General features: G+C 44.0%; 1 protein-coding gene across 1 annotated transcript in view; it reads left to right on the top strand.

The window, feature by feature from the left end:
• Positions 1–2,142: 2,142 nt before the first annotated feature.
• Positions 2,143–13,918, top strand: part of aig1 (androgen-induced 1 (H. sapiens)) — a 252,410-nt gene continuing 240,634 nt past the window's right edge. The window contains exon 1 of the mRNA XM_072267002.1: positions 2,143–2,283. Within this exon, the coding sequence (XP_072123103.1) occupies positions 2,143–2,283 (141 nt within the window). The remainder of the gene's footprint in view (positions 2,284–13,918) is intronic.

Genomic DNA, 13,918 nt, shown 5'->3' with positions numbered 1-13,918 from the left:
ACCACAGCCGACTCTGAGTCCGTCCGAAAACTTCGAGCCTCCGGCCAGCCCTCCGACAACGAGCACTGAGCACCATCTCTGCCGAGCGCTTCGACCCTGCCCCGGCCGCCGAGCAACAGGCAAAGCCGAGGAGTCGGGGCCTTCCCCTCCGGAGATTCAGGATCACACAGTAACAGCAGCAGTGAAACAGGCATTTCAGAAGTTTCACCAGATGTTCCTCTGTGCTCTCACATCTGTCTCCATCAAATGAGGATTGTGCATGGCATCCTACTTGACAGATAACAGATATTCATCACCGGAGTGATTGCTGCGCCAGATATGAGCGAAATGTCATGTACACGTTAGATTCGGATAGATAAACAGACAGATAGTTCAAAGTTCAATGTAAATATTATTATCAAAGTACATATATGTCACCATATACAACCCTGGGATTCATTTTCTTGTGGGTATTCTCAACAAATCTATGGAATTGTAACGATAACAGAATCAATGAACAACTGCCAAACTAAGGCTTTCAACCAAAATGTTGAAGACAACAAACTGTGCAAATGCAAAAAGAAGAAACAATAATATTAATAAATAATCAATGAATATTGAGAACATGAGATGAAGAGTCCTTGAAAGTGAGACTATTGGTTGTGAGAACATTTCAATGATGGGGTAAGTGAATTTGAGTAAAGTTATCCCTTTTGTTAAACTGCCTGATGGTTGAGGGGTAATAACTGTTCCTAAACATGGTGGTGCAAGTCATAAGGCTCGTGTACCCTCTTCCTGATGGCAGCAAGAAGAACAGTGCATGTCTTTGGTGTTGGGGGTCTCTGTCAATGGATGCTGTTTTCCTTTGATAGTACTTCATGTAGATGTGCTTAATGGTTGGGAAAGCTTTACCTGTGATGGACCGGGCAATATTTACTACGTTTTGTAGAATTTTCTGTTCAATGCTATTAGTGTTTCCATGCCATGCTGTCATGCAACCAGTCAATATACTCTCCATTACACATCTATAGACGTCTGTCAAAATTTTAGATGTCATGCCAAATTTCCTCAAACACCTAAGGAAGTAGAAGTGCTTACGTGTTTTCTTTGTACTTGCACTTACGTGCTGGGCCCCGGACAGGTCCTCTGAAATAAGAAAAGCTAGGTATTAAAATTTCCACCTCTGATCCTCCAATGAGGACTGGCTCATCGACCTCTGGTTACCTTCTCCTGAAGTCTGTAATCAGTTTCTTGGTCTTGCTGACATTGACTGAGAAGTTGTTGTTTCGACACCACTCAGCCAGATTTTCAGTCTCCCTCTTATATGCATATCATCACCACCTTTGATTCGGCCTGTGTCAGTGGTGTTCTCAGCAAACTTGAATAAGGCATTGGAGCTGTGCTTAGCCACACAGTCATAAGATAGATAGATAGCACAAGAGAAAAGGGAGGGGGAGACAGAATGAGAAAGAGCAGGGGAGAGAGAGAGAGAGAGAGAGAGAGAGAGAGAGAGAGAGAGAGAAATGGGTAGCAATACTGATAGATGAATGGACAGACAGACATAGACAGATATTTATGTCAATAGATACTGTAGATAGGTAGGTAGATAGAGAGAGAAAAAGATGAACAGATATTCATGCAGTGCAGATATATAGATAGTAGATAGATAGACATGGACTGATATTTCTTTTGATAGATGAATAAACAGATAAAATGATAGGTAGAATAATAAAGAGAGAGTGATGGACAGATATTCATATAGATAGATGGATAGATAGACAGATGGATAAATAGATAGATATAGATAGATAGAGAGAGAGAGAGAAATTGATTAGTTAGATGTTGCAGAGGATGCATTGTTGCAGCAAGATAACTAATTATTTTTCTGCCCTTAGACTTACAGGCATTAATAATTATCCTGCAATTCCTTTGTGTACCCAGGCAGCACAACAGCAGGGTAGTTCCCCCAGCCTGTAATATTACATGCGGAGACTGATCTCTGACGGTTTAAAATTGCTCTCATTGCTGTCTGAGCCTGTGCTACACTACCACTGCCAGCAGCCTAGGCACAGGCCGGCTGTCTCCATGGCGACGGGCTCGGTTGCTGTGGCTGGTTGCTAGGGGAGGGGGAACAGCATCAGCAGCGGCGGTGGTGGCGGCAACATGGCTCTCATCCCGTCTCAGGTGCTGCGGGTCGCCATTCTGCTCTCCTATCTCTCTACCCTGTGCAGCTACAGAGCTCTCGATATCCCGGCCCACCAGACCTACGGAGGCAGCTGGAAGTTCCTCACGTTCATTAACCTGGTGAGTCCCGGGAACACCGCCATCATGGTCAATCCTGTAGTGTTGCATTGATGATCATTTTGTTCTTTCTCAATCCACCCCCCCCCCCCCAAAACACGCACATACCTACTGACAATGCCCTTCTCAATGGATGCTATTTATCTGTGGGCGGCCCTCCCCCTCTCCAACTCTCTTAACAGATCATTATTCACACAAAAAAAGCAACGGAGATTGTTTTAATTTTATTCCAGATCCTGTGTGTGTCTGTTTTTAGGAATTACGATCATTTGCACTGCATATAATGTACTGTGGCTGTTCTGATTTAACCATTTGAGTTCCTGTCTCCCCTCAGACCATCAAGGGACAGGTTTGGAGGGATATATAAGGGCGGGGAAGCAACCAGAAAGTGATCAAAAGTCATTTTATCGTTTTTTTAAAAATTCAAACACTTTATAGTCAGAATGAGAATTAGAATCAGATTTATATCACTGAGATATGTTATGAAGTTTGTTGTTTGGTGGCAGCAGTAAAGGGCAATACATAAAATATAATATGAATTATAATAAGAAATATATATTTAAGAAACCAAATAATTAGTGCAAAAAAAGAGCAAAGATAGTGTGGTAATGTTTATGGGTACATGGACCATTCAGAAATCTGATGGCAGAGGGGAAGAAACTGTTCCTAAAATGTTGAGTGTAGGTCTTCAGATTCCTGTACCTCCTCTCTGATGGTAGCAATGAAAAGGGGGCATGTCCTGGTTCATGGGGTTCCTTAATGACGAATGCCACCTTTTTGAGACATTGCCTTTTGGAGATGGCCTCAATGTCTGCAGGAGCCTATGGTGGCTGTCCATCATATCCAACCATGACAGGAAACCTGTGCAGGAGAATTTTTAGAGTAAAAAAGCTGTTGCACTGAGGCAGTTCCATTCTTATGACCTCGGAAGTCCTGGTCCAGTAGTACGAACAAATGTCACGAACTGGGCTCTTCTTTGGTTGCAGTGGATGACCATGACGTCCTCTGTGCCTTGTCATACCCTTTGCTCTTCAATGAGCGTTGCAGTGCTGCCTTCTTGCCCGTTTGATCTCATGGTAGACCTCATCCACCCAGTCCACCGGAGCTGAGTTACATGCTGGGACGGGCATGTCCTTATCTCACTGGGGTATGAGGCTGCCGGCTACCCTCAACTGGTCTAGCCCGCCTGTCGAAGTGGTGGACTGGGGTGTGGCCGCTGTCTAAGGCAAACAGTTTCTCCGAGTCACAAGTGAGAGCTGAGTGTCCAGTGGGGACCAAAGGTGAAACAGCTGCCCCGGGATAGTTATGACAAGCCCCTTTATCAGAGGTACTACCCCTCCCTAGACAACCCATACAGCCCAGGGGCCCTTATGGATATTAATATTGCTATAAACAAGAACAGGAATGGTATCATTGTACCTCAGGACCATGGGGCTTTGTCAAGGGGTGTCATAGACTCTTGAGCAGACCTCTCCTATGTAAAAGATGAATTCTTGTTCTCTCACTCTATATCTTTACCTGCTCTGTACTCTGTAATGGCAATGCAAAATTCTGCATTCTTAAAGACACAAGAGTTTCTGCAGATGCTGGACAAACAATTGAGCAACACACAAGAAGTGTTGGAGGAACGCAGCAGGTCAGGGAGCATCTATGCAAGGAAATGAACAATGACATTTTGGGCTGAGACCCTCCATCAGGCCCCGCATTTTGTTTCCTATTTACCACCCTGATGTTGCGACACCCAGTGGTTACTTCATTAGGCTCACTTGTACACCTGCCGCTAATGGGAATGTCTAACCAGCCAGTCATGTGACAGCAACTTTATGCATGGAATGCATGCAGACATGATCAAGAGGTTCAGTTGTTGCTCAGACCAAACATCAGAATGGGGAAGAAATGTGAGCATGGAATGATTGTTGGTTCCAGACGGGGTGGTTTGAGTAACTTAGAATCTGCTAATCTGACATTTTCGCACACAACAACATCTGGAGTTTACAGTAGGGTTCCAACCTGGTGTCCATGGACCCTTTGGTTAATGGTAGGGGTCTATGCTTTACAGAGAATGGTCTGAAAAACTAAAAAAATATCCAGTGGCTACCAGTTTTTTGGGTGAAAAAGCCTTGCTAATGAGAGGTCAGAGGAGAATTGATACGGGGTCAGGACATGAAAGGATATGGGACAAGGCAGAAGATTGGGGCTGAGAAAAAATTGTATCAGCCATGATGAAATGGCTGAGCAGACTCAATGAGCCAAATGGTCTAATTCTGCTTCTATATCTTATGGTCTTATGAGAATGGCCAGACTGGTTCCAACTGACAGAAAGGTGACGGTAACTCAAACAACCACATGTTACAACAGTGGTGTGCAGAAAAGCATCTCTGAATGCTCAACATGTCGAACTTTGAAGTAGACAGGCTCAAGTAGCAGAAGTCCATGAACATACACTCGGTGGCTACTTAATTAAGTACATGTGGTAGCTAATAAAGTGGCCATGAGTGTATGATTCTATTGTACATAGGACACCGAAGGAGTCTGTTCAGTCTATTGAGTCAATGCTGGCTCACTCAGCAATCCCATTAATCCCATTTCCTCTCTACTGGCTGCTGGATTCACCAAATGACACTGAGCATGAATATCACCAAGGATCACAAAGAGAACTTTAGGCACATTGCCCTTCAAAGTTCAGAGTACACGCTCTCAGTGGCCACTTTATTAGGAGCAGGAAGTCTGCCTGGATGGCTTGCAAATTAAAGCTTTCCGATGCCTCTTGGTATATGTGACAACTTGGAATTGGCATTGGCATCAGTTTATTATTGTCACGTGTACAGAGGTGCAGTGAAGAGCTTGTCTTGCATATAGATCAGATCATTACACAGTGCATTGAGGTAGAACAAAGTAAAACAATAGCACTGCAGAATAAAGTATAACAGTAACAGAGAAAGTACAGTGCCAGTAAACAGTAAGATGCACGGTCATAACGAGAAAGATTGTGAAACCAAGAGTCTGTCTTATCCAATAACACACCAATAACAAGATCAGAATAAGATGTTTTCTTCCCAAAAAATATACTTTTTCAAAATATACAAATGGGAGATAATATTATCTTCATTCACAGTCAATACTTTGTTTGACAATGTCAATAATTCAAAAAGTCAAGGTACAGTAATTAATAAAGTATGTATGAAGTATACAACCCTGAGGTTTGTCTTCCCACTAGCAGCCGTGAAACAAAGTCCAGCATGGAACCTATTCAAGAAAAAAATCTAACACTCAATGCACAAAAAAAAAACAGCAAAAAAAACAAACGAAAATATACAACATCTCAAACCACGGAGTCCTTGAAACAGTTAGAAATGTTTATGTTGTGTTAAGTTAGTGCTGTGTAGATCGTTGACGGCAGGCCACCAAGCCAGTCTGACCCGAATCACTGTGCCAATGTTAGTGATGTTTCATAAGTGAAGTGTTTGAGGGACTGCAAATCAGAATCAGAATCAGGTTTATTATCACCAGCATGTGTCATGAAATTTGTTGACTAAGCAGCAGCAGTTCAATGCAATACATAATATAGAAGAAGAAGGGGAAAAAAAAGTAATTAAATAAGTAAATCAATTACAGTATAGGTATATTGAATAGATTAAAAATTGTGCAAAAAACAGAATATATATTAACAAAGTGAGGTAGTGTCCAAGGGTTCAACGTCCATTTAGGAATCGAATGGCAGAGGGGAAGAAGCTTTTCCTGAATTGCTGAGTGTGTGCCTTCGGGCTTCTGTATCTCCTACCTGATGGTAACAGTGAGAAAAGGGCATACCCTGGGTGCTGGAGGTTCTTAATAATGGATGCTGCCTTTCAGAGTCACCGCTCCTTGAAGATGTCCTGGGTACTTTGTAGGCTAGTACCCAAGATGGAGCCGACTAAATTTATAACCCTCTGCAGCTTCTTTCAGTCCTGCGCAGTAGCTCCTCCATAATAGACAGTGATGCAGCCTGTCAGAATGCTCTCCATGATACATCCATAGAAGTTTTTGAGTGTATTTGTTGACATACTAAATCTCTTCAAATTCCTTATGAAGTATAGTCATCATCTTGCCTTCTTTATAACTGCATCGATATGTTGGGACCAGGTTGGGTCCTCAGAGATCTTGACACCCAGGAATTTGAAACTGCTCACTTTGGATCCCTCTATGAGGATTGGTATGTGCTCCTTTGTTTTACCCTTCCTGAAGTCCACAATCAGCTCTTTCGTCTTACTGACATTGAGTGCCAGGTTGTCGCTGCGGCACCACTCCACTAGTTGGCATATCTCACTCCTGTACGCCCTCTTGTCACCACCTGAGATTCTACCAACAATGATTGTATCATCAGCAAATTTATAGATGGTATTTGAGCTATGCCTAGCCACACAGTCATGTGTATATAGAGAGTAGAGCAGTAGGCTAAGTACACACCCCTATAGCACACCAATGTTGTGTAGCAGTACCAGGATAATCCCTGATCAGAACAAGAGTCCTGATGCAAGGTTGAACTAGCCAAAATGTCAACAATCTCTTTCACCTCCACAGATGCTGCCTGACCCATTGAGTTTTTCCAGCAGTTTTTTTTTTGCTCCAGATTCCAGTATCTGTGGTCTCTGGGTTAATGGCAGGATACTTTGAATCAGAATTAGAATTAGGTTTAATATCACTGGCGTATGCTGTGAAATTTGTTGTTTTGCAGTGGCAATGCAATACATAAGAATAAGAAGTTTAAATTACAGTAAGTATAAATATATATATTAGTAAGTTAAACTAAATAAATAGTACTAAAAGAGAAAAAAAGTAGTGAGGTAGTGTTCATGAGTTCAATGTCCATTCAGAAATCTGATGGCAGAGTGGAAGAAGCTATTCCTGAATCACTGAGTGTGTGTCTTCAGGCTCCTGTACCTCTTCCTTGATGGTAGCAATGAGAAGAGAGCATGTCCTGGTTGATGGGGGCCCTTAATGATGGATGCCACCTTCTTGAGGCATTGCTCCTTGAAAATGGCCTGGATGCTGGGGAGGCGAGTACCCATGATGGAGCTGACTGCGTTCACAACTTTCTGCCACTTACTTTAATCCTGTGCAGTGGCACTTAACCGTTCAGATGAATGGAAGGATCTTGGGGTCCACATCCATAGATCCCTCAGAGTTGCCATGTATGTTGATAAGGCTGTAAAGAAGGCATATGGCGTGTTGGCCTTCATTCTTTGGGGGAGCGAGCTCAAGAGCCACAAGGCATTTGATAAGGTACCCCATGCAAGGCTTATTGAGAAAGTAAGGAAGCATAGGATCCAAGGGGACATTGCTTTGTGGACCCAGAACTGGCTTGCCCACAGAAAGCAAAGAGTGGTTGTAGACGGGTCATATTCTGTATGGAGGTCAGTGACCAGTGGTGTGCCTCAGGGATCTGTTCTGGGATCCCTACTCTTCGTGATTTTTATAAATGACCTGGATGAGGAAGTGGAGGGATGGGTTAGTAAGTCTGCTGATGACACAAAGGTTAGAGGTGTTGTGGATAGTGTGGAGGGCTGTCAGAGGTTACAGCCGGACATTAATAGAATGCAAAACTGGGCTGAGAAGTGGCAGATGGAGTTCAACCCAGATAAGTGTGAAGTGGTTCATTTTGGTAGGCCAAATATGATGGCAGAATACAGTATTAATGGCAAGACTCTTGGCAGTGTGGAGGATCAGAGGCATCTTGGGGTCCGAGTCTATAGGATGCTCAAAGCAGCTGCGCGGGTTGACTCTGTGGTTAAGAAGGTATACGGTGTATTGGCCTTCATGAATCGTGGAATTAAATTTAGGAGCTGAGAGGTAATATTGCAGCTATATAGGACCCTGGTCAGACCCCACTTGGAGTACTGTGCTCAGTTCTGGTCACCTCACTATAGGAAGAATGTGGAAGCCATAGAGGAGATTTACAAGGATGTTGCCTGGATTGGGGAGCATGCCTTATGAAAGCAGGTTGAGTGAACTCGGCCTTTTCTCCTTGGAGCAATGGAGGATGAGAGGTGACCTGATAGAAGTGTATAAGATGATGAGAGGCATTGATCATGTGGATAGTCAGAGGCTTTTTCCCAGGCTGAAATGGCTGCTGCAAGAGGACACAGGTTTAAGGTGCTGGGGAGTAGGTACAGAGGAGATGTCAGGGGTAAGTTTTTTACTCAGAGAGTGGTGAATATGTGGAATGGGCTGCTGGCAACAGTGGTGGAGGTGGATACGATAGGGTCTTTTAAGAGACCTTTGGATAGGTACATGGAGCTTAAGAAGATAGAGGGCTATAGGTAAGCCTAGCAATTTCTAAGGCAGGGACATGTTCAGCACAACTTTGTGGGCCAAAGGGCCTGTATTGTGCTGTAGGTTTTCTATGTTTCGATGTAATGTTGAAACTCGATAAAACCCTGGTTAGAGCACACTTGGAATATTATGTTTAGCTCTGGTCACCTCATTATAGGAAGGATGTGAAAGCTTCAGAGTGGGTGCAAAAGAGATCCTGTTTTAAGAGGAGAAGTTGAGTGAGTTAGGGCCTTTCTCTTTGGGGGGAAGGAGGAAGATGAGAGATCTAAGAGCCATAGATTGAGTAGATCACCAGAGACTTTCTCCTACGGTGGAAATGGTTAATATGAGACGGGGGCATGATTCTGCCAATAAACTGACAGAACATACTGGAAAAATTCAGCAAGTCAGGCTGCATGCATGGAGAGGAATAAACAGTTGATGTTTTGGGCTGAGAACTTTCATCTGGACTGGAAAGGAAGGCAAAGAATGCCAGTATAAGAAAGTGGAGGGAGGTGAAGGAGTATAAGCTAGAAGGTGATAGGTGAAGCCAGGTGGGTGGGGAGAGGAGGAATGAAGTATGAAGCTGGGAGGTGAAAGGTAAAGGGCTGGAGAAAAAGGAATACGATAGAAGAGAGAGTGGACTATGGGACAATGGGAAGGAGGCGGGGGATCCCAGGGGATGTGATGGGCAGGTGAGAAGAGGTAAAGAGTAGGGCCATAGTGGGAATTTGAAGAAAAGGGAAAGGGGAACGGGAATATCACTGGGTGTTGGAGAATTCGATTTTCATTCCATCAGGTTGTCTACAATCTATACGGCATATGAGGTGTTGCTCCTCCAATCTGAGAGAGGCTTCATTGTGTCAGGAGAGGAGACCATGAACAAGCATGTTGGAATGGGAATAGGTACTGGAATTAAAATGCTTGGCCAATGGGAAATGCTTTTTGCACATGGAGTGAAGCTGGAGTTATCTTTTCTTTCTATTTGTATTTGCACAGTTTGTTGTCTTTTGCACACTGGTTGTCTGCCCTGTTGGTGTGGTCTTTCATTGATTCCATTATGCCTATTGGATTTATTGAGTATGTACATAAGAAAATTAATCTTAGGGCTGTATATGGTGACTTATATGTATTTTGATAATAAATCTACTTCGAACTTTGGAAAAAATTGGTTGGTGGTAGGGTCCCATTGAAGATGGCAGAATTTACGTGGAGTGATGTGTTGGATGCGGAGGCTCATGGGGTGGTGGGTGAGGAGAAGAGGAGTTCTAACATTGTTAAGGCGGTGGAAAGATGAGGTGAGCATGAATGTCTGGGAAATGGAGGAAATGCGGATGAGGGCAGCATCAATGGTGGACGGAGGGAAACCCCGTTCTCTGAAGAAAGAGGGCATCTCTATGGTTCTGGAAAGGAAGACCTCAGCCTGGGAAAGGATGCAGCAGAGATGTAGGAAGTGAGAAAAGAACATGGCATTTTTTTTTATAGGAGACAGAAATGGAAGAGGTATGGTCAAGGTAGCTCCAGTAATTGGAAGGTTTATAATCAATGTCGGTAGAGCACAGCATGGGAGCAGATGCTGGAAATCTTCAGCAAGATGCATAAATTTCTGGAGAAACTCAGCAAATCAGATAGCATCTATGGAGGGAAATAAACAGTTGAGCAGAACCAGAATTAGGTAATTTGGCCCATCAAGTTTGGTTTGCCATTCCTAACCCTGAACCTCTTTAGCAATTAAGAACCTATCAATCTCTGCCTCAAACACACCTGATAGCTTAGTTTCTACAGCCCTCTGTGGCAACGAATTCCACAGGTTCACCACCCTCTGGATGACAAAGCTCCTCCTCAGCTCTTCCCCTTATTTTGAGCCTGTGCACCCACAGAGACTGTCCTGCTAATGGAAACAACTTCTCCTTGACCACTCTATCCAGGCCTGTCAGTGTCCAGTAAGTTTCAGTGAGATCACCCTCCCTCTTTCTGAGCTCCATTGAGTACAAATCTAGAGACACCAGATACTCCTCATATGTTAAGCCTTTCATTCCTGGCGTTAGTCTCGTGAACTTCCTCTGGACACTCTCCAGGGCCAGCACCTGCTTCCTTAGATACGCAGCTCAAATTGGTCACTGTATTCCAAATGCGTTCTGACCATCACCTTGTTAGGCCTCAGCAGTACAGAGTCACAGAATCATGGAAAAGTATTGCGCAGAAACAGGCCCTTTGTCCCAGCTAGTCCATACTGAAACCATTTAACCTACCTGCTCAGGGCTGATAGCCCTCCATATCCCTACCATCCATATACCAATCCAAACTTCTCTTAAATATTGAAATTGAGCTTGCATGCACCACTTGCACTGACAGCTCATTCCACACTCTCATGTCACTCCAAGTGAAGAAGTTTCCCCTCATGTTCTCCTTAAACTTCTCACCTTTCACCCATAACCCATGATATCTGGTTGTAGTCCCATTCAACCTCAGTGGAAAAAATCTAACAATTTTGCATACCCTATCAAATCTCTCCTCAATCTTCTATGTGTTAAAGAATACTGTCCTTACCGATTCAATCTTCCTAATCAGACCAGGCAGCATCCTCGTAAATTTTCTCTGTACTCTTTCAACCTAGTTTACATTTTTCCTGTAGGCGGATGACCAAAACTGCACATAATACTCCAAATTAGGCCTCACCAACATCTTATACATAACATCCCATTTTCCGTACTCAATACATTAATTTATGAAGGCCAATGTGTCAAAAGCTTTCTTTACGGCCCTATCTACCTGTGACACCCATTTCAATAAATTATGGACCCATATTCCCACAACCCTTTGTGCTACCACACTCCTCAGTACCCTATCATTCACTGTGTAAGACCTACCATGGTTGGTCCTACAGAAATGCAAACCCTTGCACTTGTCTGCATTAAATTCTATCTGCCATTTTTCAGCCCAGTTTTCCAGCTGATGCAGATCCCTCTGCAAGCCATAATGGCCTTCCTCGCTGGCCACGACACACTCAATCTTCATGTCATCTGCAAATTTGCTAATCCAGTTTATCACATTATCATCCAGCTCATCGATATAGATGACAAACAACAAAGGATCCAGCACCTATACCTGCAGCACTCCACAAGTCACGGACCTCCAGTCAGAGAGGCAGCCCTCTAATACCTCGCTTGGCTTGTCCTACAAAGCCAACATTTAATCCAATTTACTACCTCTTTCTGAATGTCGATCGACAGAACCTTCTAGACCAGCCTCCTATGAAGAACATTGTCAAATGCCTTACTAAAGTCCATGCAGGCAACATCCACTGTCTTGCCTTCATCCACTTTCCTGGTAAATTCCTCGAAAGACTCAATAAGATTGGTTAGGCGTGACCTTATGCTTGCTTTCACGTTCTTGTCTTCACAAAATGAATGCTCGCATTGCATTTGTCGTCTTTACACCAACTCATCCTGCAAATTAATCTTGAGAGAATCCTGAATTAAGACTCCCAGGTCCATTTGCAACCTTTGCAATAGAAATGAATCATCTGGGCAATAATTACAATAATGGGAATAAAAGCAATGGGGGGTGACAGAGAGCAGAAGTTGCCCTTTTTTTCCCAAGATGGTGCCGAGATGCGGTCTCCATTGAGTCTGCGGCTCAGATTTAGTTGTCTTTTAGCTGTTTGTTAGGTTCATAGGGCTGGTTTTGGGGACTGAAAGGCTAGTTAGGGGCCACGTTAAGGTGTAGGGACAGGAATGTAGGGGGAATTAGAAGTCAGGCTGAAGTCTAAACCTCTGCTCTGCATTGAAAAGCCAACAATGCAAATGCGGGATATTTGTGGTCGGTATCAGGCAGACAGACCAGTAAGGACTGGGGCTGTTGGCACCCCTCCGGGGTCAGTGAGTTTTTGGCAGAAGTGGTCTGACTCAGTAGGAGGAACAAGGTCCAGTGACCACCCCCCCCCACCCAACCCCCGCTGGTTACCAATCGGTGAGATTGGAATTCGTGGCCTAGTATCGGGGTCCCATTGCTGGTGATTCCAGAGTTTGAGGCCCAGTGTTGGGTGGTTAGTGGTTCCTGGCATCGGTGCTGACGATTGAGGCCTGAAGGTTGAAATGGAAGTCTGGAAAATGAGGCCTGTTGGCCAGAACCTGAGTCTGTGAGTCTGAATCTGAGACCGCTCGAAGCAGGAGGTTGAAGGCACCCTATCCTGGTGTTGGAGGGCTGTGTGAGTGCGTGCGTGGGTGGGAGGAATGGGGCTTGTTTTGCTGTTATTGCTTTGTTGCTTGTTGTGCTCTGTGTTGTTCTGCCGAGCATTATGGGTATGCTATGTTGACACTGGAATGTGTGGTAACACTTGTGGGCTTCCCCCTTGTACACCCTTGGTTGTGTTGGTTGTTAATGCAAATGATGCATTATGCCGTATGTGTCGATGTACAAATGCTAAATTAAAACTTGAACCCTGCTACGTTGGTGTTGGAATGCGCAGTGACAATTTTCAGCCTGCTCCCAAGCACACTGTTGGGTACATTGGTTGTTAACACAAATGAAGCTTTTCACTCTATGTTTTGATGTACATATGCAAAATAAATTTGAATCTTGAATTTTGACAGGATTAGCCCATTGCATCTTATCTCCAGAGCAGCTCTACAGAGAATTGGCACTGAACTACGAGCCGCAGGCAGCAAAAGCTCCTGAGCCAAACACAGTCCATTCATCAAAGCTTTCGGTCCTGACTGCAGCAAGGAGTTCCGCTGTGATTGAGCTTTAAGGTGCCGTGGGAATCTGGGGCTCAGAACTCTGAATCAATGTAGTGTAGGGCCCTCTGGAGGAGACACTGACATGACACTGGATTGAGTACAGCTTTGTTTCAAAGTCAGATGAACTTAAAAGAATCCCGGCAAGTTATCGATCACAGAACACAGAACATTACAGCACAGTACAGGCCCTTCAGTCCACAATGCTGTGCCAAGCTTTTAACCTCCTCTAAAATCAATCCAACACTTCCCTCTTTCAAAATCTTCCTTTTTTCTGTCACCCATGTGCCCATCTAAGAGTTTCTTAAATGTCCCTAATGTATCTGCTTCTTACACCACCCCACGTCAGGGCACTGCACTCACCCAGCACTTCCTGTGTAAAGAACTTAACTCTGACATCCCCCCTATACTTTCCTCCAATCACCTTAAAATTATGGTCCCTTGCATTGGCCATTTCTACCTGAGGAAAAAGTATGTGGCTATCTATTCTATGTATGCCTCTTGTCATCTTATATGCCTCTATCAAGTCACCTTTGATCTTCCTTCGCTCCAAAGTGAAAAGCCCTAATTTACACAATCTCTCATCATAAGATGTGCTGTCAAATCCA

This window comes from Mobula birostris, chromosome 8, assembly GCF_030028105.1.
Source record: "Mobula birostris isolate sMobBir1 chromosome 8, sMobBir1.hap1, whole genome shotgun sequence".
Taxonomy (NCBI): Eukaryota; Metazoa; Chordata; class Chondrichthyes; order Myliobatiformes; family Myliobatidae; genus Mobula; species Mobula birostris.
Note: the sequence above shows the minus strand (reverse complement) of the source record. Positions and strands in the feature narration are given on the sequence as shown.